The sequence below is a fragment of the Tiliqua scincoides genome, chromosome 2 (genome assembly GCF_035046505.1).
Source record: "Tiliqua scincoides isolate rTilSci1 chromosome 2, rTilSci1.hap2, whole genome shotgun sequence".
Taxonomy (NCBI): domain Eukaryota; kingdom Metazoa; phylum Chordata; class Lepidosauria; order Squamata; family Scincidae; genus Tiliqua; species Tiliqua scincoides.
This window is the reverse complement of record NC_089822.1, coordinates 7,249,447-7,273,783: the sequence shown is the minus strand read 5'-3', so window position 1 is coordinate 7,273,783 and position 24,337 is coordinate 7,249,447. Positions and strand designations below refer to the sequence as shown.

The following is a 24,337-nucleotide window of genomic DNA, read 5'->3' as shown; positions in this document are numbered from 1 at the left end:
TCGAATGATAAAGATATGGCCTCTATAGGATGACGGTGTCACTGCAGCTTCCGGTACTATTTGCTTAAAGGTAAAGCAAACAAGATAAAATGCCCTTTCCCCAGCATTTTGGCAAGGAAACTATCAGGAACAATGTCACTCGTGGCATGCCTATTGAAAAGACTTCACAAAGAGATACGACCACAAGAGGAAAGGCAGTTCAATTACAGGAGCTAATCAGAGCAGGTGGTTTAAAGTCCTTGTGGGACTGTAAAACCAACTACAATGGGGGGAAAAAAACCATTTAGAGAACTCTCAGTCAGTTTGCCAACAGTGAAGGATGACTGTAGGCATTCGAAACTGCTGTTGGTGTACAATGACTTGGAAGGCTTTATTGTTGCCCCTTCATTTGAGGCCAAATCAGACCCATGTGTAAGGCAGTAGCATGGGGGGGGGGAACTACTGCAGGTCATGCAACGAGACATGTAAGCAGCCCCTGGCACTTCTTCTTTGGAGGTATCTTGTTCTGACAGTGAGTGGGAGAGGCTGCTTACACGGCACATTGGGGTGCCTGCAATACTAACAGTGCTGCCATCCCCTCTGGCTACACTGCTGGTGTAAGGTGCTATTAAGAGGCATGCTTCTAGGAGAACTTAAAAGAAAATAACCACCTTACCTCGCCCCCCCTCCCCCATGCAACTGGAACCACAGCAAGCAGTGAGCAGGAGGTCAACTCTTGTATTTCCTGCTGAAAACTGTCAGTGCCTCACAGTGGCATTCCTGGAGGGGGAACAAAACACTGAGTTTCTTCAGGAGCCTGGCCGCTGGTGTAAAGCAACCCCTCCTCCTTGCCTTCATAGTCAGTTGCGCCGGCAAAAGCTTAGCCACTTAGCATCAGCAGCCAGGCGGCTGAAGAAATTTAGTGTTTTGCCCTCCAACTCCAGGAATGAAATATTTCTTAATCTGCTTTCAGTCCTGAAGCACTTTTTGGTGGAAATTGTCAGTCAAACAATGACACGGGGAGAAAGAGTTGACTTGATCATTATCGGGGTCTCTCTGGCTGTCTTTGGTTAAATAAACTAAAGCTAAGCACACCTTTTAACAACACATTTTTAACCTAATGTGCACTTTGGCCCTAAAAGAGTTGAACTGCATAGAATTAAAAAAAATCTTTGCTTTAAGATTCTACTAAGACTCCAATCCTATAGACACTTGACTCGGAGTAAATCTCACTGAGCAGAGTAGGATTTATTTTGGGTTAGACATGCATAGGATTGTTCTGCACAGCTGTTACAAATTCACTTGGGTTTTAAAACACATAGGAATTGGAATAGGAGGTATGGAACAAGTTACGTGCTATGTAAACATTGCAGTTGTGTAATCTCCAGTATTGTTTGTAAGATAAATGTTCCCTACATGCACCTATACTTGAGCTTCATGTTTTACCACCTAGGTTTTTCCTCTCATTTACCTGACCACAACCTGCTGGTGACATTGTAAACCATCTTTATTGCTTAAAAAGCACAGGAGTTAAGCCATGACTTAAGCTGCAGGGCAATACATGAAAATAAAAAGGAAAGGGTGTGCTATTGGGAGAGAGGGGGGAGATCTGGTCACGTACACTGGTACAAGACCCTCTTCAATGAGAAGAGTTTTGGACGGTTCCAATGGAAGCATTTTACATTTGATTTTTCAGACATTTGACCAGGATAAACTTGATATCTCTCTGTAGCAAAATTCACACTCACAGGACAAATGATGCAGATTTTCCAACACACCGAATTTTCAGTCTGTATAATAGTAGAATGCAAAGAAATAGCTGCAGTCATAAGATAAAGGCACACCCGTTCCCGTATCAGTGTCAATGCTCAATTGAAACGCTGCACCTAAAACTCCGGCTGAAAGTAGAGTGTTTTAACTGCTTCTGTGCCCAATAGGAAAGGCAGTAAGTAAGTAAGTAAGTAAGTAAGGACACAATCCTAACCAGGTCTACTCAGAAGTAAGACCTATTTTGTTCAATGGGGCTTACTCTCAGGAAAGTGTGGTTAGGATTGCAGCCTAAGTAAATAAATAATTTTTAAAGTAAATAAAATAAATAAATAAACTAAAGACAATTGCCCTAGAAACAGCTGCAGAACCCAGAAGACTCTCAGAAGCCAGAAGTAACATCACAAGAGGTGAAGACTATAGAGAAGACCACAGAGATTAGTGCGCTGTGAGAATTAAAATATTGAAAATTGCTGTTTCAGGGCCAAAGGGCACAATCCTAGCCAGGTCTACTCAGAAGTAAGTCCTATTTTGTTCAATGGGGCTGACTCTCAGGAAAGTATGGTTAGGATTGCAGCCTAACAGCCCAATCCTGAGCTGCCTAGAGCAGCGGGACCTGGGGGCTCCACAGAGGGCTCCCACTGGATCCAGCGCCTCCCGTGCTACCGCAGAAGCCTCCTTGGGAGAAGGGGATGTTCGTCCCCTTCCCCTGAGTAAAGGAAGCAGCTCCGCAATGGGGCTACTCACTTTAGCGGCGACTGTTTGCTCGTCGCTAAAGTGACGGCGCTTGCGTAAGGCGAGAAGCCCTGCCCGAGCACCTTGGATCCTGTGGAGCTCGGCTCCTCGGATTCGCCTCTCCCCTGCCCCGACACGCCTCCCCCACACCCCCGGCCACGCCTCCCCCCTCTACGGAACACCTCCCCCCCACGCCCCTGACTACTCCCCCATCTCCTGTTCCACAGCCCAGCGGTCAGAGACCGCCGAGCTGCAGAACCCGGGTGCCCGCTGCACACTGGCTCAGCGCCAGCCAGAGTTGAGCCAGCTCTGGTGGGAGCCCAGCAGTAAGCCCCGCAAATGTGCCTTACGACACGTTTGCAATTGGTCCGCGGCGCGGAGGCACGGCGTGGACTACAGGATCGGGCTCTAAATCACATAAGCAGGAAGCAAGCCACATCTATTATCCTTTTCTAATAACTTCAGGCAACCATGTTATCAAACATGGAAATGAACAAAGTGGGTCACTAGCAGGTTACACAACCCTTGTATTTTAAAAAACAAAAAACACCATAACATGCTTGTCAGTAACTATTCCATGAGTTTGGGTAGAAAGTGATGTTTTCTCAAGATGGAACTTCATTTCTGATTTTTTTTTAAGGCAACAACTTCTAGTTGCACTTGCTCATTTAAGTGTAAAGCCAAGTTAACAGTAGGAGTTCCACCTGGCTAAGGGTGCAGTGGGACAGGGAAGTTAGGGACATGCCTGTAATCCTGTTAATTAACAAAATGAATGTTGCTCAGGGCTGTTTTGAACACTGAAAAAGAAAGAACACAATAGATTACCTCCCTACTGCTTGTTTCCTGTCTGGGTTCAGCTCACAAATACAGGACATTTTTTTTTTAAATTCGTATCTTATCACTGAACAATTGAAAAACAGAAAATATACAAAATATAACCAGTATGGCACAAGTCAACGAACAGAGGCAATATAGTGGACCCTCCTTATCCATGAGCTTGAGCATCCATGGATGCCAGGCCCACAGCTGGAGGGCTTCAGTGGATCTCCCATACATGACCAGATGAGGCTTGCTTTGATTGGATCCCCTGCGGATATACTGTAGAAGGCCCACTATACGTATCCCGCATCCTTTAAGTTTTACATTCTGGTAGCGAAGGAAGGGTTCCCAGCTTGGGAATCCCAAATTTTCTCAGCAATGCCTGCAGCATTTACTGCTATATTTCAGTTACAATCTTCCCCCCTCCCTCCAAGGGTTGCAGAGCACCATGAATGTAGTTCTCAGGCGGCCTCCCATGCAGTCAGTTTCCAGAGCAAGAAACTTCTGAAAACTCTTTGCAGTTATTTTTATTATTATTAAATATTTTATACTGCTTTTCAACAAAAGAAATTCACAAAACCACAAAAGATGGTTCAGGGCCCAATCCTATCCAACTTTACAGCCCTGGTGCAGCCACAATGCAGTCCCAAGGAAAGGGGAAAAATGTTCCCTTACCTTAAGGAGCCCTCTGTGACTTCCTCCCCACCACAGGATGCAGCCCACACCTCACTGGCATGGATGCACCGGCACTGAAAAATTGGATAGGACTGGACCCTCAGAGGGCTCACAATCTCAAATGTCAGCTCCTCAGCTCCCTAGACTTCAACGTCCACATTCCTGCCTACCGACCACTTCTATTTCCATAGACTACATGTGCAATATTGATACAAACAGTTTCTATTTCAATTCCATGCTTAATGCAGATAATAAAGACAGAAAAAGGACCTGTTGAGTAAAAAAATTTTGGTCCCTACCTCCGGTCGTTCCTCCTCCTCCTGAATAATTTTTTGGTGTGTGCAATTTCAGCTTCATGTGGCAACGGATGATAACCCTGGCATAAAAAGGAGGGGGGGAAGAAGACATTAATGCAGAAGAAGGAACCCATGACACTTAACGCTTACAGCAAGGGCAGGTAACATGCAGATGACACCCAGCTCTATCTCTCTTTTCCACCAAGTTCCAAGGGGGTTGTTGAAGTTCTGGGGTGCTGTACGGAAGCAGTCGGGCCTGGATGAAAGTTAATAAACTGAAATTAAATCCAGACAAGACAGTCTTCCTGATCCAGAAGGTGACTATGCAGTTATTATACCCACAACTTGCTCTGGACGGGGTAACTCTCCCTCTGAAAGAGCAGGTTCACTGCCTGGAAGTCTTCCTGGATATGCAGCTGTCCCTGGATGCTCAGGTGACATCTATGGCTATGGGGGCTTTTGCCCAGCTTCGGCTGGTGCGCTGGCTGCAGCTGTACCTGTGTCAATTGGATCTGGCAATGGCGGGGCAGCCCCTGAAAATGGTTTGGAAGTTGCAGTTCGTGCAGAATGCGGCAGCTTGCTTGGTCACTGGGGCTCGGTGTGCGGAATCCACTATGCTGTTGCTCCGGCAGCTACCCTGGCTGCCCATTCTTTTTTAGCCCAATTCAAGGTGCTGGTGATGACCTTTAAAGCCCTATACGGCATAGGACCAGGATACCTCAAGGACTGCCTTACCCCATATATTCCTGCATGTACCCTGTGTTCATAAGGGCCCTTATTAGGGTACCTCTGCCATCTGAAGCCAGGGGGATGGCAATGAGGTGTAGGGCCGTCTCGTTCAAAGGGGGCTCACTCCCACATAACCCTGTAGATCAGTGATTCCCAAACTTTATAGCACCAGGACCCACTCTTTTGGGACCCACCTATGTTTACCAGACTTTAAAAAAAGGATATCTAAAAAGAATTTTTTTTATTTATTTATAAGAAATAATGACCAGAAAAAGACCCTCAAACATTAACTCTCTCTATATACACATGCTTGCAAATTGCAGTAGTGAGCTCTTTGCAGGGTAATTAGGAGCTATACTACCGGATTTTCAATAGCCTCAGGGCTTGAGGCAATTAGTTATCTGATCTTTTCATCACCATTTGTCGACCTATCAAAAATCAGGTCACAACCCATCAGTGGGTCCCGACCCAGTTGGGGAACCACTGCTGTAGATATGTAAGCAGCCCTTTTTAAACACAGAATTCAGAACAATGCAGCAGACACCAGCACTGTGATCGTGTCCTTCAACACTGTACCCCAAGAAGAACACCGGAAGGCAAAATGCAGTCTGCAGACAGTGAATGGCTCCATTGATACTTGGTGAGGGCTGCCAATAGTGCCGTGGCTCCAGTGGTGGTGTACGTGACTCTTCAAGGTGTTGGCTGCTTTTCTATAACACATCTCCAAGCCTTTCCCTAAGCTTTCCAGACCTGGCCTCCTGACCCTGAAAAGTTCCCGTTACTTCCAACAATCCGTGCCAACCCCATCCCAAGGTAAAATATGCACATACACACACTACTGTACAACAAAGTGTGCCAACTTCCTTAATAGGAAAGTTTCATTCCCATCACAGAATGTAGAGGTTTTGGTTGGGATTCCAGGTTCCTTGAATATGGACTTGGTCTACAGCTGCCCAGTTTAGCGCTGTCGCCATTTGTCCTCACTGGAATTCCTCTCTCTCTCTCTCTCTCTCTCTCTCTCTTTCCCCGTGTGCACAGCCCTATTTGAGCCTTAGGGAATGGGTGTTATGGAATGTCTAGTCCTCTCAGAGATGTTTGGGGGCCTCATTAGTTTGTGTAAATAGCTCTGTGGTTCTTGGAAGAGGAGAAGCGCACTAATAATTGCAAAGTATTATTTATTTTCTTAGAACTACAAAGCTGTCCCAACCACCATAGGCAGTAAAAGTCTTTTATTTATGCAGCAGTTCTCTGCAGACTGGCCATAAAAGAAGCTCTGTAAAAAACCACTCTTCAGATATTCATAACAATTCATTCTCCGCATCCCCAGGGGAGCCTCTCTAGCCACCAGGCTAGCAAATCACTGCTGGAGGTAAGCCATTTATACCCTGATGGGGGTTTCAAATCTCAGTGTGAGGGGCAATTCCCGGTTTGTGCCAACCACAGCTGGCCTGATTCTGTCCCCATAGAAGAGAAGGCGAAGGAACCTCCAAGTCCCAAGTGGGTGAAGTGTGAGAGTTCACAGAACGTTCCAGATCACTAAAAATGGTTTAGAAATCAGGCAGTCACGTCAGGAATGTCCCATTCTCGGGAAATGGATAGTAAAGCATTTATTTTACCCTCTACTTAAATTGGATAATACACACTCCACCAAAATGTGCAGCTATCCTGATATTTGATTTTTTTTAAAACCCTCACAGACTTAACTCTGGTGGTACATGTAGCATCTGTAGGGTGTGACAGACACCCTGTGCTTTTCTATAAGCTAGAAAACAACCTGCACATTCAGATTCCCCCTGGGCATAGGCGTCAGTAGGATCTGTGTCACCCAATGAGAGAGCTCACTGCATTACCTCCATGATGGACCTCCTCCCATACAGGGCCATACAGAATAATACATTACAACATCATATGCCCAAACTAAATGCAGTGGCATCACTAGGGTTAGTACCATCCCCATTAACTTTATTTACTTAAATATAGAACAAATCAATAATGAACAAAACACCGGTGGCCAACTTGATGTCACTCACACAACTGAGTAAGAGTTCTAGTATTGGCTCTGATGCATGGAAATAAGAGCTGAGTTATACTAACACCTTATTGGTTCCCTGCTGGGTTATAACAACACCTCATTGGCTCTTAGAACAGTCAGTCTCATTGAGCAGTATTGAGTCAAAGAAATCCACTTTTTGTTACATAAGGCAGTTATGTTTTCCATTTCTGGTAATTTGGCCATAACTTTTGATAGAATACAGATATTTGCATTCAGCATTACATTCCGCATCAAATGATATATAACATGATGGTATTATTCAAAAACATTAAAAATTCACAATGCAGACCAGTATAGTGTCACCCCCCCAATGCGTCACCTGGTGCAGTCTGCACACCCCTAAGTGACGCCACTGTCATAGGAAGCCTGACACAAAGTTATCCCTCAAAACAGGACAGGTTCTGCTTGGTCAGGACCCCAGAGTGAGTCTGAACTTGTGCATTCTGAGCTTGCGCATGACATACAGGAGCCACCTCTGTTGCTGGGCTCATGACAGAACTTATTTTGCTCACAAAAAGGAGCTTTTCCTCAGATGGTGGCCCTCCTGAAAGCACTGTAGCTTGCAGGTGCACTGACAGATCCTTGCTATGTCAGGGGTGAGCCATAGGCTGCCACCAAGAGGAGACTAAGCCAGGAAGTTAAACCAGAAGTCAGAGCCAAGTAAAAGCAGAAGCACACCAAGAGTTGGAGCAGCAGAGGAAACTGCCATGCCTTGATTCAGACCACTGGAACATCTAGCTCAAAGTCCTTCAATGGGGGGGGGGGAGAGAGAAGAGCAGTGCTGCAGCTGTTGTGTTATTTGGGGGCTCATGCCTAGGACAGTTTGAACAGTATCATGAGCTGGGCTACTGGAAGAGGTGTATTCTGGTGGCAGCAACTGTTACTCTGCACATGCCCGATATTGTCTGATCTTGGAAGCTAAGCAGGGTCAGGCCTGGTTAGAACTTGGATGGGAGACCACCTGGGAATACCGGGTGCTGTAGGCTTATACCATAGTCTTTCGAGACTGAAGGTTGCCAACCAATATGGAAGGGGTACCTTGGCAACTCCCCCCCCCCCAGTCTTCAGCATGCCCTCTCCATTTAAGAAAAGCCTTGCTGGGTCAGGCCAAGGGTTCATCTAGTCCAGCTTCCTGTCTCTCACAGTGGCCCACCAGATGCCTCAAGGAGTACTCAGGACAAAATACCCACATCCTGTTGCCACTCCCTTGCATCTGGCATACAGAGATAGCCTACCTCTAAAATGCCAAGGTTGCATTTGGTCATTATCTGTGATGGATTTTTCCTCCAGAAATCTGCCTAATCCCCTTTTAAAGGCATCTAGGTCAGATGCCATCACCACATCCTGTGGCAAAGAGTTCCACAGATTAATTGCATGCTAGGTAAATAACTTTCCTTTTGCCAGATTCTAACTCTCTTGCCACTCAATTTTACTGGATGTTCCAGTAAAGACTGGTTCTGGTGTTGTGCAAAAGGGATAAGAACTTCTCTCTATCCCCCCCCCCATGCATAATTATATATGTCTCAATGTCCCCTTTCAGGAGCCTTTATTCTAGACCAGGGGTGTCCAAACTTTTTAGCAGGAGGGCCACATTATCACTCTGACACTGTGCGGGGGGCCGGCAAAAAAAAGAATTAATCTACATTTCAAATTTGAATAAATTTACATAAATGAATATATTAGAGATGGAACTTATATGAATGAATGAGGGTCTTGCAGTAGCTCAAAGCCTCTAAAAGGCCTTGCACAAAGCAAGGCAGCCTTTTCTTTGCTGCTGCTGCTGCATCACAGATGTGAAACAGCAAGTAATGGAGTGAGCCCTTGTCCTACAACTCACACGAGAGGTTGAATAGTTGGCTGTCACACTGAGAGCAGTTGTAGCAGACCAGCATGGGCTCCAGCAAGTCTCTGGAGGGCCAGAGGCTCATTGGAGACTGGGGGCTCCCTGAGGGCCAGATTGGGAGTCTTTGAGGGCCGCAAGTGGCCTCAGGGCCGGGGTTTGGGCACCTCTGTTCTAGACTGAAGAATTCCAAACACTGTAGCCTTTCATTGTGAGGGAGGTTCCCCAGTCCACTAATTCCACCCATCTGATTATCATGTCCTGCTAAGGAGATATTCTTCCCTTTTGTACCTCTGCCTGCACTTTCCTTCCTTCCCTCCCTCTGTTGTGACCCCCATGTTGCTATCTAGATTGTAATCCTTTTTTTGGTAGAGATGTGCTCTTTTATCCTTTGTACACTGACTTTGTTATGTATATGGACAACATATATGATAAATCATTGGAACTGAGTCATGGACACGCTACACTCTCCCTGTAGGGTCCTTGCAATACACAAGCCCTCCCTACAAATTCTATTACTTCATCACAGACTATGCCAGGCTGGTTATAATCTGCAATTCGGGATCCAGCCAAGATCCTGGGAATAGCAGAGGTATCAGTGTAGGATTCTTGCTGTTCCAAGCAATGTTGATTTCTGGAGCTGAGCTGGTGTGATTTGGTCAGGGCCAAGAATGTTGAGGTGCTTCACCACCTCAAGGTGGTGGTTGGGGTGGTGGTGATGATGGTGAAGATGAAGAAATAACCACACACACATTCACAATGTGTGCATAATGTATATAATGACATGTATTTTGCCAATCCTTGACAAGGTGTCTGTACTGAATACCTTGGAATCAGCATATATATTATGGGCTTAAAAGAATCCAGAAATCTGACTGCAGCAGCACCTTCTTGCTTTGCGGGAGAAGGAAAAAAAGCAATGCCAACAGCTAGAAGAAAAGATTAGCTTTCAAGAACTAATTGTTCTGTTGTTCTGCAGCAGACGGGGAGCTGCCCGTCACCTCCATCATCAACATCCTTGGGCACTCAGGCGCTGTCCTGGCAGAGAGGGAAGTCTTGTGTTGGTGAGCAGAGCTGCCTCAAGTGATCCAGCCATGGGGGCAGGGGCTGAGCCTGTGGGCTGACTGCTTGGAAGAACACTGAAAGGGTATCTGAGTGCCCAGGTTTCCCTGGTTACTAGACAGCAGGAGGCGTGATGAAGTGGGGAGTGGGAGCCAGGAATGAAGTTATTTTTACTACCACTCTTGGGCTGGAATGCAGCTGTCAGGAGCATTGACAGGCCAAGCTCTTGCCCAGTCACTACTGTCTGCTCTGAACAGGTCAACAAAACTTGGCTAGCTCAGATAAGCTGGGGGGGGGGGAGGGAGTCTGCTGAGGCTAATGACTAAAGCTGGACTCACAAATTCTCTGTGCACATAACTGAATGCTTCAATTACCCAAAGGACTCCCACTTATTATATTTATATATTGCTTTTCTGTCCGGACTAGGTCCCAGAATGGTTTGCAATGAAAATTCACAAAAAGATAGCTTGGTCCAGAATCCACAAAAAGATATGGTCCAGAATCTGGACTCTTCGGACCTGGCAAAGGGAGCTGCAGATGGGCTGGCTGGCGGTAAAGGTGTGAAATCACAGAAAACAGCTGTCTTCCTGATCATCCAAGAGGGCCCACTTGGCTATACCAACCATGTGCAAAAACTGTTAAGATAAAGGTAAATGGAGAGAGTGAAAGTTCTCCAAAGACCCTGAACCAGAAGACCCTGCACCAGATCATTTCTTATGATCATATTCCTATGGGAATCGTCCATTATTTCTTTATTTACCAATTTACATCCCACTTGAAGTGGGCATTCAAAGCAGCTTGCAAAAAGTCAGTTAAAACATCATAAAATTTAATATAAAATATAAACATTAACAGTCCCTAAAAACAGTATACAATCTGAAAATCTCATTAAAAACCAGGAGCAAAGAGCAGAAAACAAGCAGCAAATACTAAAAAGATCACAATGCATAAAAGCCTTAAATATCTGTATTAAAAAGTTTGAAATGCAGAAGGTGAGAGTAAAAAGAAATGTCTTTAAGCCCTGCCAGAAAGCCTCTAAGGAGGGAGCGTTCTGTAAACTGAGAGGGAGGGAATTCCACAGTGTTGGTGCCACCACAGAGAAGGCCCTGCTCCTTACCGCTGCCCTCCCACTTTCATAGCAGGTAGCACCCATAAAAGGCTCTCTCCAAAGATCGGAGAGGCGAGCCAGATGAAATGGAAGAAGATGGTCTCTCAAACATCCTGGCCCCAAGCCATATAGAGCTTCAAAGGTCAAAACCAGCACCTTGAATTGGGCCCTGAAATGAATGGGCTGCCAGTGCAGCCACCCTTTTAGGAACGCTTCATGTGTTACAAAGTTAGGGTGCACATCACATGGACCACTGAACGTGAAAGAGGAAAATACAGTCAAGCGCCAGTTAACGACAGGGATCAGGACCGCAATCTCTGTTGTCAAGCAGCACTTGACACAATCCAGTCCCTCCGCAGGGAAGGGGATACTTCGCTCCCTTCCCCTCTGGAGGCACTTCTGAGCTTCCCAGAGGCAGCACACATCACTCCTTGCCTCTGCGGAGCTCAGACTGAGGGAAATGGCGTCTCTCACGCGACTTCCAGTTTCACAGAGGAAACCGGAAATCGTGTGAGACACAATTCTTCCTCAGTCTAAGCCTTGCAGAGGCAGCGCGCAGATGTGCACTGCCTCTGGGAAGCTCAGACAACCCTCCGGAGGGGAGAGGAGCTCTCCTCGCTTTCAGAGGGTTCGGTGTGTGCCCGCAGTGACTACATGACCACATGTGGTTGTAGGTTATGCAATTCTGGCATAAGCTGGAATGTTGCAAAGTGGCGCACACCTGTATTGCTCTGGTAGCCAGGATCATTATCCTGTATGCACTTTAACCATGAGTCAGAAGCAAAGTGGCCACTGCTCCATGGAAGAGAATCTGCTCTGCATGCAGAAGGGCCCGGGCTCAATTCCTGGCGGAATCTTCAGGTAGGGCAGAGAAAAGTGACTGCAACTCCAGAGAGCTGCTGTCAATCCGTGCCAACAAATGCTGAGTTTTGACTCTGTGGTTCAAAGGCTCATACATGAAAGGGCCCTCTGCTTTACTCATCCAAAATGCATGGTCAGGAACTGGTTGCTCTGTTGTACTCCAAGTGCAAAGGTTGCATAATAATATACTTTGGGAAAGGTATAAAAATAACTCACAAAAGAAAAAAAAACCCTTTTGTTAAAAGAATCGGTCTGTCAATGTGAAATCAGTGACAATCTGATCAAGGAAATCCAGAGTCCTTTTCCCATGTTGCAGCTCAAAATGGAACAATACCTCACGAGTGGATGTGACTGTAATTGTTTTAACTGCTGTTATTTTAGTTTGTTTGGGTTTGCAGCTTATTGGTATGCATTTCCTCTCCCAGGGGTCATGCTTAAAAAGACTACACAGCATTAGGGTACCTGCCCAAGTAGCCGGCAAAATACCAAGTAAATCGAAACACGTAGAGCCATCGAGGCAGATGGTTTGGGAAAGGACCAAAAGCACCAGCATTAAGAACAGGAACTCTGACAGCATGTCTACATTACAGTTGATCAGTGTAGCATCAGTACCTAAGTAGCACTTTTAAAAATAGTGGTACTTTGTCCCAGGGGCTGTAGTATGTCCAGACACGATCCAAATGCACAAACACATACAGAATTCAACATTTCAGAACTTCATTATTTTTTCCATTAAAAAAAAATTAAACCTAACTCTTATGGCAGCTACAATAAGCATGAAGGTATGAGGGCAATGACTTGTATAGTTCCGAAGCTTGGCATGAGGGACTACACAGGTTTTCCAGCACTTGGTAATCAGTTCTTCATTGACCTCAGTAGCAATGCCAAGTCACTGGGAATCCCTGGGGCAAAGTCCGACAACCATGGTGTCCCCGTCCTCCCTTTGCTGGAGCAATGGGTGGCACCAGCCAGGGGGGTCTTCCAATGAGTGTGAACCCTTGGCGATCGACCAGATGCTAACCCCAACTGCAGGATCGCCACGTGGAAGCCTTGAATGATGGGCTGGGCTTTCTGCAAAGCTGCAAAAGCGCCCACCCTGCCGTCCCTGCACCCATTAACACTATTTTTGAAGGCTTTTTTTCAGCACAGCCTGGAAGGAAAGTGGCACTGGCGTCATCACATCAGTGCATTGTCGCAGTATTGCCACTTACTTCCGGGTCCAGAGGGCATGGTGAGTTTGGGAAGCACTGAAACAGCTTATAGAAAAAACAAGCTGAGGGTGGCAAGTTAGGATCTAAAACTGACAGGGAGATGTGTCTTTATGATGACTATAGTTAATGTTTCTTATTGATGCTTTTTATTGCTGGCTACTTTATTTTTATCTGCCTGTTTTCATTGTCTATTTTATAGTTTTTATCTGCATTTTACTGCTTTTTGTATTTTATGTATTATTGTTAGCCGCCTTGGGTGCCCTTTGGGGAGAAAGGCGGATTACAAATCGAAAAAATAAATGATATTCTAATTTACATAAGAAGGTCAGCTATACTGGGCAGGAGGTCTGGTCTAGAGGGTAGAGCCTCCGTTTGCCTGAAGATAACATCTGCAGGTCGCCAGTTCGAGGCCACCGGCACCGTGCGAACTTGAAGCAGCTGACAAGCTGAAGCCGAGCTATTCCATCTGCTCAGAGCGTGGGAGGATGGAGGCCAGGATGGAGGCCAGATCAGAACGAAACATCTGAATTGTTGTGGCTCTTGAAAGATAGAGCTTTCTTTCAATTGTAAAAATCCCTATGGGGATTTAAATTAGCCTGCCTATGTAAACCGCCTTGAATAAAGTCTGAGGAGAAATCTGAGGACCTAGAAAGGCGGTATATAAATACCTGTAGTATTGTAGTATAGTAGTACTTTATGCGTATATGTAATAAGGATCAAATATATATATCTGTCGAAATTGGCCTTTAAAGCCCTTTATGGATTAAGAGCAGGTTATCTGACGAACCACCTCCTTCTACATACTATCTCAGGCCGTCCTGAGTACTCACTGTCAGAATCATCCCAGGTTGTGATGGCAACATGCCTGCGCATTGCCACTGCTGCCTGAAATGTCTCGGACAACGAGTGGGAGGGGCTGGTTACAAAGCTTGTTGCACTGCAGTACTTACCACCCCTTCATAGTTAGGCTGGTGGGTATAAATCTAATCAAGCACTCAAACAATTAATAGAATGCTGCATCTTGTATCCTGCAAGAAAACATTTATCCTGAGAATTACTATTTAAAATGCCCTGCACATGTGTGGGTCTGCATATAAACCATCAACCGTGGAGATGACAACTCTTCTCATGCTTCCGAAGAGCCATGTCATTGATTTCTGCTCACTGGTGTGTTTTATGGAGTCTTTTCACTTAACTACCAAAGTGTCACCAGTACGGGGGAGGACAAGCCCTGCTGCCGTTTCCGCTGGGTCTCCGGTGCCTGAGCTGTGACTGTGTGCCCGCACTCCCTTCCCCCCACCCACGCTGTCAGTAAAGCAAAGGAAGATCTCCCACTAGCTACAGAAAGCTGGAGGTTAATATAAATCCTGTGGGGGAGGCGGGGGAAACGGAGTCCCATTCAAAGCCTCGATGGCAAACCGCATTCCCTTTGTCTGGCAACAGCGAGCTTCATGGGCTGAGTTATTGAGGAAGTTCGGCGAGGGTTATATTTGTTCCAGATGAACATTTCCCTCTGCCTCTTGAAGTGGCATTTCCCAGAGAAGGATTTTGTTCTCCATGCTTAACTTTTCATTTTCATTTACACAAGGCCGGAACAAATAACTTTAATCTCATCCTTTCATGGGGGGGCAGAGCGAGAGATAAAAACAACCACATATGCACTCTGCTGCAGAAACCAGAGCAAGCAGGAGGACATCATGGAGAAGGGACGGAAGGGTTTGCAGGATGAGAAGGGGATAAAATAAATCTCAGCAAGGCTATGGGAAATTAGGAAGGCTTTATGTCCTGTGCTATTCCAGCTTCAGGAATTTGTCATTACACTCAGCTGCAACTTCATTTTACCCAAAGAATGATGGCAAAATTATTTCACTCATCTTCCAGAAAAAAAACCCTCCAAAACTCTGTATTTAATTCAAAGCCATTAAGCTGCCATGTAATTTATTCTGAAATGCATAATGTTTGCATTCTGTGGAGGCTCCAAGAAGCTCAGAGCAATGCTCCAAGTTACCCAATGTGATAATCACAACTACCTTGTATTATTTAAATAATTGCCTCTACTTACATAATGCTTTGTACAGAACAAGGGGACAGGCCCCCATGCCAAGGGGCTTATTATTTACAAAATGAAACCTAGACACAGCCTAGGAAAATGGGACCAGGGAGATAAACAGGAGAAGAACATACATTCATTTCAAATACACACAACTTGCGCTAGAAACAGAGCTGTAGAATTTAGAAGAGTCTCCCGGAAGCCAGAAGTGACATCACAAGAGGCGAAGACCATAGAGATCAGGGTGCCATGCAAAGAAAAATGTTAAAAATCGCTGCCTTGAATGTTTCGAACCAGGCTATTTAAAGGGCTGTTTCTACCTGTATAACCTGCCCATCAGAGGTCTAGCTCTGTGTTCCTCCTCCTCCAGAACAGCAGGGATGGGTGGGGGACAGAAGCCAGGGCTTTTTCAGTCACAGCCCCTACCCTATACAACTCCCTGTCCCAAAGGCTAGTTTGATCGGTCTGCCCCCCATTGTTGACTTTTTGCTATCTCTTATTTGGCCATTCATTTGTCTTTGCCCTTAATGAGTTTTTGTTCCTTGCTATCTCTCAGTATCTGTTTCAAACATTTGATTGGTTTTATTTATTGATTTCTGATCAAATGTGCGCACTGCAGTATTTTGGAAGCCACCCCAGGGCCTTTGGCGGGCAGAAAGGCAGAACAGAAGTCTCTTAATAAACAAATATGGTCACTGAAGCATTGCAAGAGATTGAGGAATGCCCCAACACACACCTTCTCTGGCGCTCCAAGGGATGCTTTGTCATCAGGCTGGCCCTGCCTTATGAACCACCTTCCTGAAATCCCCACCCAAACAAAGCCTGAGGAGAGGAAGTGAAGGAAATGCCTGAGGCTTCCCAGGAGGAAAAACTATTCTAGCTCACTGAAAAAAAAGAGCCATATTGCACTGGTTAATGAGTCTTCTCTCTCTCTCTCTCTTTTTAACTGAACATGGGTTCCTGCCAGGGATGATTAATGAAAGGAATTCCAGGAGGAACACCTAGTTTCCTAACATGGAAGCTTCCTCAAGATTCATAATGAATTAATGATTTATTCAGACCCAATGGCCATAGCAACAGAACAGTTGGTATTACGTGAAAATATGTGGTTACTTTCTGTGGCGTAGCTCAGGAGGGGCAGTGCTGGCATGCTGCCATTGCTGCCATACAACCCAATCCTATGCATGTCTACTCAGAAGTAAGTCCCATTAGAGTCAATGGGGCTTACTCCCAGGAAAGTATGGATAGGATTGTGCTGTTAGTTGCCACAAAATGGCTCCTACAGCGAGTGGGAGGGGCCGCTTACACAGCGTACTGCGGCGCCTGCAGTAATTGCCACAACCCCCTCTGTAGCTATGTCACTGACACCAGCCATTTTACTGGCATATATCCAAGGAGAGGAAAGAGGCTTCAAAAAGAGGGGAAAAGATCTGGCACACACTGGTGTCAGAAGGATCCACTCCCACCTCCTGCCCGCTCTCCAATACGCCCCCAAAAAACCCTCCCCACTCAGGACATGCAAATACTAACAACTTAGCCATGCCAATGGAGGCCTCTTGAGCTGTTGCTGTGTAGTTTAGGCAGCAGCCTGAAAGCGTGCAATTGTGGCCTGCCTTTGGCACCACCATAAAGGACGCTGTGCTATCAGAACACTAGCTCTGGCAGTGCAAAGGCTCCTCTAAATAAACAGTCTCAATCCAGTGTGTGTTTACTCAGAAACAAGTGTTACTGAGTGCTCCCCTGGAAAGCTGCACATAAGGTGGGCATCTCTGAAGTTTTTAGCTAACTGATTGGATTGTTGATAAATCACCTGCAGCTTAGCCAGTTACATTTAAATAGATGTAATTATTATCATCAAAACCTCAATATGGACATATTTCTGGGATGTTGAACAACAGGTGAGATAAACTTGCAATTCAATTTTTTTTAAAGCCATTGCAAGCAAAAGGAAATGCTATTGTTTGCACAGTGTGTTCTTTTCCAATCCCAACTGTAGTAACCAAAACCAAAATAGCCTCAGAAAATAAACAAGGTTGTCCTTAACTTACAGCTCCATAGATTAAAACTAGCTTCCATCAAGTAAAGCTTTAGCTGCTTAATTAACTGAGTATTCTGATTAAAACCTGTACACAAATCAGATAAACAACTAGAGATAATGATAATGCCAAAGAGGAGTTACCACATATCAGAAAGTTGAACACTGGCTCCCCAAGTTACAAACGCCCAACTTACAAGTGTCCACATCAGCACTTTCACAAAGGCACAGTACATCCTTTGTGGTGCTGCTGTCTAGGCGTGCTTATGATGAGAATGACACTAGCCAATCAGCATTATCCAACTTCTTTCCACTCAAGCTGAACCAGCTCTTACTCCTTGCTGGCAGTGGCATAGCTAGGGGGCGAGGGGTTCACTGCCCTGGGTGCCACGCCTTAAGGTGTACCCTTTTCACCTAATGTATTGCACCCCCGATGGTGGACTCAAGGTGAAAAAGTTGCCTTTCTAAGGCTCTAGTAGGCCTACTGAGGTCCGGGTAGACCGCACATGGTCTCCCCAAGCCTCAGAAGGCCTCCTGTAGGCCTTAGAAAGGCACTACCAGTTTTCAAAAAAACTAGTAGCACCTTTCTAAGGCCTCCGATAGACCTTCTCAGGTCATGGGAGGCTGCACTCTCTCCCCAAGCCAGGCACCTCTGGTTTTCATGTGTAGCCTCCCTGGGCCTCAGAACACCTCCAGGATGCTTGGGGGGTGGGGTGTTTGAGCACCTGGAGGTGTTAAATTTGACAAGGAGGGTGTTAAGATTTTTTGGGTGCCCCCCCCGCCATTGCTATGCCATTGCTCACTGGTTTTCCACTGCCTCACCACCCCCACACATAATTCTGCCACCACAGGTCGAACACATGCTTTCCATAACCCATGGCGTCTGAAGGGAAAGCAGCAGTGTTGGGAAACATCTCTTCCTGCCTGAAACTTGGTGAGCCACGGGCTCACAGCGCAGGCTGGTCTGGATACTTGGACTCCGCTTAAGGCTGATTCAAATCCTGGGGCGTTTCAGTAATTCTATCCATCGCTTGCTACTCCATACAGCCCAGCCTAAGGGATGGAAGTTTTGAAAATGAATGCTGTAGTTGTAATATGAACAGAAACTGGCCCAAAAGAATGCGCCATCATTCCTACATGGCATTTTCTTATTCTCTGAGACGGCTGCGGTGACGACTTAACTGGACGTACCAGGGTGAAGATCTCTTGCTGTCTTGTGTGCTCCCTGGGGCATTTGAGATACAGGAAGCTGGACTAGATGGGCCTATGGCCTACTCCAGTGGGGCTGTTCTTACGGATGTCTATACCTGGAAATGAATTCTATCAGAGCCGACTGAGACTGCCCCTGTTTGCACTGCAGTGTGAGGCAAGTGCGCACAGTGCCAGCCAAGAAAGGTTCCCAAAGTCCTCATTAGAGGCCAGGTCTGTGGGGCTAACCTCCATCCTGAGGGGAGCGGGAAGGTGCGGGCTTTCAAGGAACGCAGCAGACCAAGGTGGAGTTTACCTTGCATATCCTGTGCTATACAATAGATTCTCTCTGCCTAGGCAGGATTTCCCACAGGCAGCACACACGCCGGCACCAGAGCGGTGGGAGGGGACAGTGGCACACACTCACACACACCCTGCGGTTCCCTACAGATTGTGTCAGGTCGCACGTACTTAAAGGCTGACTGTATGGCTTTCTGCAAAACTCGCCTGTGTCTCACAACAACTTCCTCTGCTCGCGACAGAGCCTGGCTCCAGGAAACCCACTCAGCTCTGAGGAAATCCTTGGCCCCGACAACCCAAAAAGGTGTTATCGACACATTATGGGAGCCATTTATATGATACGCTTTCCAAAGGTTGACGTTGGCTCAGTGCCGCCTTTGTCCGTTCACATGAAGCACCCAACATGGATGGGTTGACGTGCAAAGTGTGTGCCGCTGCTGGGGGGGGGAAGCCCAGAGTAAATAGCCTTCTACTTGCATGGCGTCAGGGTGCCACACAAACTGGGTGAGGCAATGCCTTTTGTTGGGCCAAGACAAGTGGGTGAAATAAAGCATAGCAGTTCACATGAGATAGGCTGTGGGAAATCTGGTGTTTAGGGTAACGGTATCCTTGGTAATCAATCCTTGGTAATGGATAGAGGACTAACAGAATTATAGAGTTGGAAGGAGCCCTTGAGGAAATCTAGTCCAACCCCATCTGCAGCAGGAAATCTTCCTAGAGCACTTATGGAGATGTGATTATGCCTTAGAAAGAGCATCTCCAGCAGATCGTACAACTGCTTGAAGATCTCCAGTGAGGGAGAATCCGCCACCTCCATTGGCAATCTGCTCCACTGCTGAAACACCCTTGACATCAAGAATTTCTTCCTGACATCCAACCAGAATCTCCTTTCTCGCGGTTTCTGCCCACTGGATCCAATAGAATCATAGTCTAGGAGGGACTGCAAAGGAGGGCACCAGGATGAGGTCTCTTGTTATCTGGTGTGCTCCCTGGGGCATTTGGTGGGCCGCTGTGAGATACAGGAAGCTGGACTGGATGGGCCTATGGCTTGATCCAGTAGGGCTGTTTTTATGTTCTTATATATAGAGTTGGAAGAGATCCACAAAGGACTTGCAACGGTACAAACTAACATCTCAAGGACAGAGGAGCCAGTTGCAGGCCTGGCCCCTGTGCCACCCCAGGGGGGCACAGGACCACAACATGCCGCCCCTCCCCCCTCCGCAACACACTGCTAGACATTGCACACACTTAAAGACTGACTGTATGGCCGTCTAGGGCTAGGTTGATCACATCAGATGACATGATGCCGCTCCTTTATGAACTTTGCAGCACTGGCATGTGAAAAGGAGGCTAGAGACAGATCAGGCAGCCAGCCCAGGATGGGAACTAAACCCAGGTCCCAATCCAATACTCTGTCTTCCCTACCAGTTCTCTCTGCTTCAGTCAGCTGAGCGGCTTTTGCTTCCTAATGGGAACACACGCAGCAGAGTCCTAGGGGGTGGCTCTTCCTGCCCAGGGCCACTCCAGTGAGGCATGGCATATTTGTGTACCCTCCTCAGGGAAAGGGAGATGGGAGGTCACCTTGCACAGAGAAAACAAACTGGTCACGGACAAGGCTTGCCTAGCCCCTCTCTGTAGTCCTGGGGAAGGTTGGGGGGGAAGCCCCAGGAGCTACACCTGTGCGCCCTGCGGGGGCAACATCACCTTGCATGCAGCAGAACCTCTCCCCACCGCTGCCACCTCTGCCCACCCTCCAGAGCCGTTCCAGGGGCAGATGAAGCCCCATGCTGACACATGAAGCCCCGTGAAGCCCCATGTTGCACAACTGCAGGTTCTCTGATTTTCTGTTGGAAAATCAGAGGTACTGTTTAATAGCACTCCAGAGGCCTCAGAAGGCTTCGGAGAGCCCAGGAATGTTGCACAAGGCTTCGTACAGAGCTGGGTAAGTATTGGATTGGGATCTGGGTTTGGTTCCTGTCTTGAGCCGGCAGCCCATCTTGAGGCCAGGCTAGATCTCTCTCTATTCAGCCTGGAACCTTTCACATGCCAGTGCTGTGATGTTCCTAGGGGAGTGGCACCATATCATCTGATGTGATGAGCCTAGCCCTAGACAAACCCAGCAGCTGCATCATGGACTAGTGGAGGTTTCCAAAGGTCTGAGTCAGTGCAACAGTTTCATATGTAAGGCAGCAACTCTCTGCCCTCCGATCGGGAACAGCAGAAAGTCAATGCAGCACATTGTTTGCACTTACAGGGTGCTTCAGCATGTTTCAAGTGCTTTCTTTCCAGAATTCTTACACTGACCTTGTAAGGTAGGACAGTGTTGTCACCCCCATGTTCTAAATGATGGGGTGGGGAAGGACAGAGACTGAGAGCAAGTCATTTGCCTTCGGTGCCTAGTGAGTTCACACAGAAGAAAGGATTGAACCTGGTTTTCTACAGGCTGCACTTGGGTGCTGCTGCCCACAGTGAAGAATGGCAGGGACAGTTACTAATGTGCTCAACACAGTCACAGGGCAACACACTTCCTCCCACTGTCCAGGGAGGTTTAAAATAAGGTCCCAAATCCGTCACATATGAACCAGACTTGCAGTTAGGATTTTTCCTGGCCAAGCCACCTGAGATCTTTCAAAGTAGAAATGCGAAGAATTGAACCCAGGGTTTCTTGCACAACAAGCACACATTCTTCCACTGAGTGACAGCCAGAATTCATCCAAACAACTGTCCTGAACTTAGGACAACTACTGACTTAGCGGTAGACCCAGTCCTTTTGGGTCTAGGCTTTGAAGCAGCCACCAGATACCTTGTCACCACTCAATTTCAAGCAGGGTTCTAGATAATCATCTACCACATGGTTCCTTGGAACACAGGAACTTATTCTCCAGGACAAAGTAAGAGACTCAGACGATCTTCTGTGGTCTGCTGCTAGTTCAGCCCCAGCCCACAAGATTGAAATAAATGTGCCCCCTTTCCCTGGGTGCCACCAGAGTGCTCCCCTTCCAAGCTGGGTGCTTTGCAAAACCTGCTCCAGAGGAGAAGTGCGAACCGTGCACCAATGCACGAACACAGAGGCGATACGGAAGATTCAAGAGAATGTGGGCTTTGTTCGCCGCCGTCAAAAACCACCGCGGGCCAGTCCAGACATCCCTGTTGTGTCAAGTGTCTAAAAGCGCAACACTTTTAGGCCCCAAAAGGTAGCCTGGGATATTTCTCACAATGGAAGGAAGAGGGTGTAGGAGGGAGGATCAAGCTGCTGACCCCTTTATTGTTCTTGGGCCAGAAGAAAGCTTCCTCCTGGCTTCTGAACGGCCACACTGAAAATATTTTCCAGCCCAGTCAAGCCATATAGAGTCACTTTCTGATTCCTCCCGTGCTGCCTCCCCCTCCCCCATTTGGCTGAGCCACAGGGAGTCACAGGGTTGAAGTCCATTCACAAATACCTGCCAGATATCACGTACTCTTCCCCCCCCCCACACAGTCAGGAAAGGAGCCAAAATCCAAGCAAACTCAAAACTACCTTTTTGTTTCCTTCCTCGCAAAAATTAAAGGAGGAAGAAAGTGCCAAACGCTCTGACTTGGCTCTCCCAGGTTTGCATGCAGAGGGTAGATATGTGAGCGTGAAAGGAGACAGAGGTCTACTAACAACCGGGGGGACAAAGCAAAAATAAATAAATCCGTATTTGTTACCAAAGGAGTAGCGGAGGTTTTCAAAAAATACTTGCCGCCATTGTGTAACGATGTTTTTAAACGGAGAGCCGCAAGGGTCACCCAATGCAGCCGACTGGAAAACCCAGAGTGCCTTTTAATTGCTAAACCAACCGTTAAAAAACAACATTGAAAAAAGCGACAATGCGATTGTGAGGAAGGCTGTTCTTCACACACGAACGGGCTGGTTTTTGTGCCTCCACTTTCCAGTTAAAAGGCCCTCGGCAGACTTCAACTGTTCTTCTCCCCTTGGTGTAGCTCTGGTCAGCGATCTATTTTGTCTAGACGGTCCGGGGTCCGTTCTGGCGGCCTCCTCACTAGCTGAAGTATGGGAGATAGCTTCTGTAACTTAATAATATATGGATGGCCATCCCATAATAATAACGAAAGATGGTACAGTGCAGCAGCAAGCCTAGGCATCCTAAGTCCAAATCCTGTCTCTGCCATGAACCCACTAAGTGGCCCGTCCTTATTCACTTCTGCCTGTTTGCATAAGGCACTGGTCTACCCTGCACGACTGTCGCATGACTGAGAGATGGAAATAAGGCATGCGAGCAAATCATTTTGAACACCTGAACAAGAGCCACATAGGCGCCAAACGTTGCCACAATGATTACCTTGTCCAGATTATGTGGTAACTTTCAGTCACACGGTCAATGTGCAGTTTGGGCAAGTTTTTGGTGGACTCTATTTTTCCTTCCATACAGTGGGAATCCTGGAGACTGCTCTCACTGGGATGGCACAAGGACAAACAAAGACCACAGAGCCATTATATGCCCTTCATTACCACTTCACCCTTCCTCCAAGAATCTCAGGGTGGTGTACAAGGTTCTCCCCAAGGGCCCATTGCAGGGTTGTGTCCCAGGACCAACAGCAGCTTGGTGCCAGCATAGGCTGCTCCGAAATGCTCCTTAATGGTGATCATCTCAGAGCCCATTCAGTCTTACAATGGTGTTGAATTCAGGTCTGCTATGCAAGGACAAAAAGGGACCGAAGCAGGCACAAGAGCCCTTACACCAATACAACTCCTGCTGTTTTATCAGCCTGGCAGCACTAGGCTGCAAGCAGCTGGGATCACAAGGTGCTGAAGCTACAAGCCCCAGCAGACTGAGGCTGGAGGTCAAAGGGAGATGCTGGGCAGGTCCCGGAAGGGCCCAGAGAGAGCTGTAAAGCCAAGAAGACAGTAGTAATGGGTAGAGAAGAAGCCCAGACAATGTGTGCATAGCCTTACACACAAGTTATAGGCAAAGTCTGCATGGTCTGAATCAGAAGTATCTATAGCCAGACTAGGCCGGGGGAACCAATACAGATAATGTCCTGCTGGTGTTGGGGGAGACAGTACAACTCTCTATGCTCTTTCTCTGTGCAGCTGCAAATGAGTTTCCACAAGGGGAAGCAGAATGCAGACAGCAAAACTCCCAGCTCAAGCCCTGGCTGCTCCCAACAGATAGTAAATGAACAATTCCAGATGCTGAACTCAAGAGAGGATCAGCTAGACATGTACAGGTGAGCCATCCAGGCCATTTTACCTGCAACAAGCGCAAAGGCCACTACCCCCTTTCTCTGCTATACCAGTGCAATACTGCAGGATGACAGCATTGTCCTGACAGGAGCTTCTGGGGAAAAGAATAATGACCATCCGCAGCTCCTACTAAGTCCTGCCAGGGCAGGGAAAAGGGTGCAGGCAGCAGGAATTTGCTATGCCTCTGACAGAGTCAAGCCTTCCCATGAAGTCAGTTCTCTCTGTCCTGTTGGCTGGACTTGAGACTGGGACGTGGCCTCAGCCCTTCATTCCACCCCAGACCCCACCTTGGAGAATGACAGGCTTGTATCGGGAACAGAAACAAAAGTGGTTTCCACATGGAGCCAGGATTATCCACATAGAATTTCCTGCTCTCATCCTTGGCAAGAGAAATTTGACTCT

At 47.0% G+C, this 24,337-nt stretch overlaps 1 protein-coding gene across 5 annotated transcripts in view; it reads right to left on the bottom strand.

The window, feature by feature from the left end:
- The window catches only part of CTIF (cap binding complex dependent translation initiation factor), a 194,602-nt gene that overhangs the window by 81,649 nt on the left and 88,616 nt on the right, over positions 1-24,337 (bottom strand). For all 5 annotated transcript variants that reach the window (XM_066616764.1, XM_066616762.1, XM_066616763.1 and 2 more), the window contains one exon: positions 4,275-4,351. In XM_066616764.1, coding sequence (XP_066472861.1) covers positions 4,275-4,351 — 77 coding nt within the window. The remainder of the gene's footprint in view (positions 1-4,274; positions 4,352-24,337) is intronic.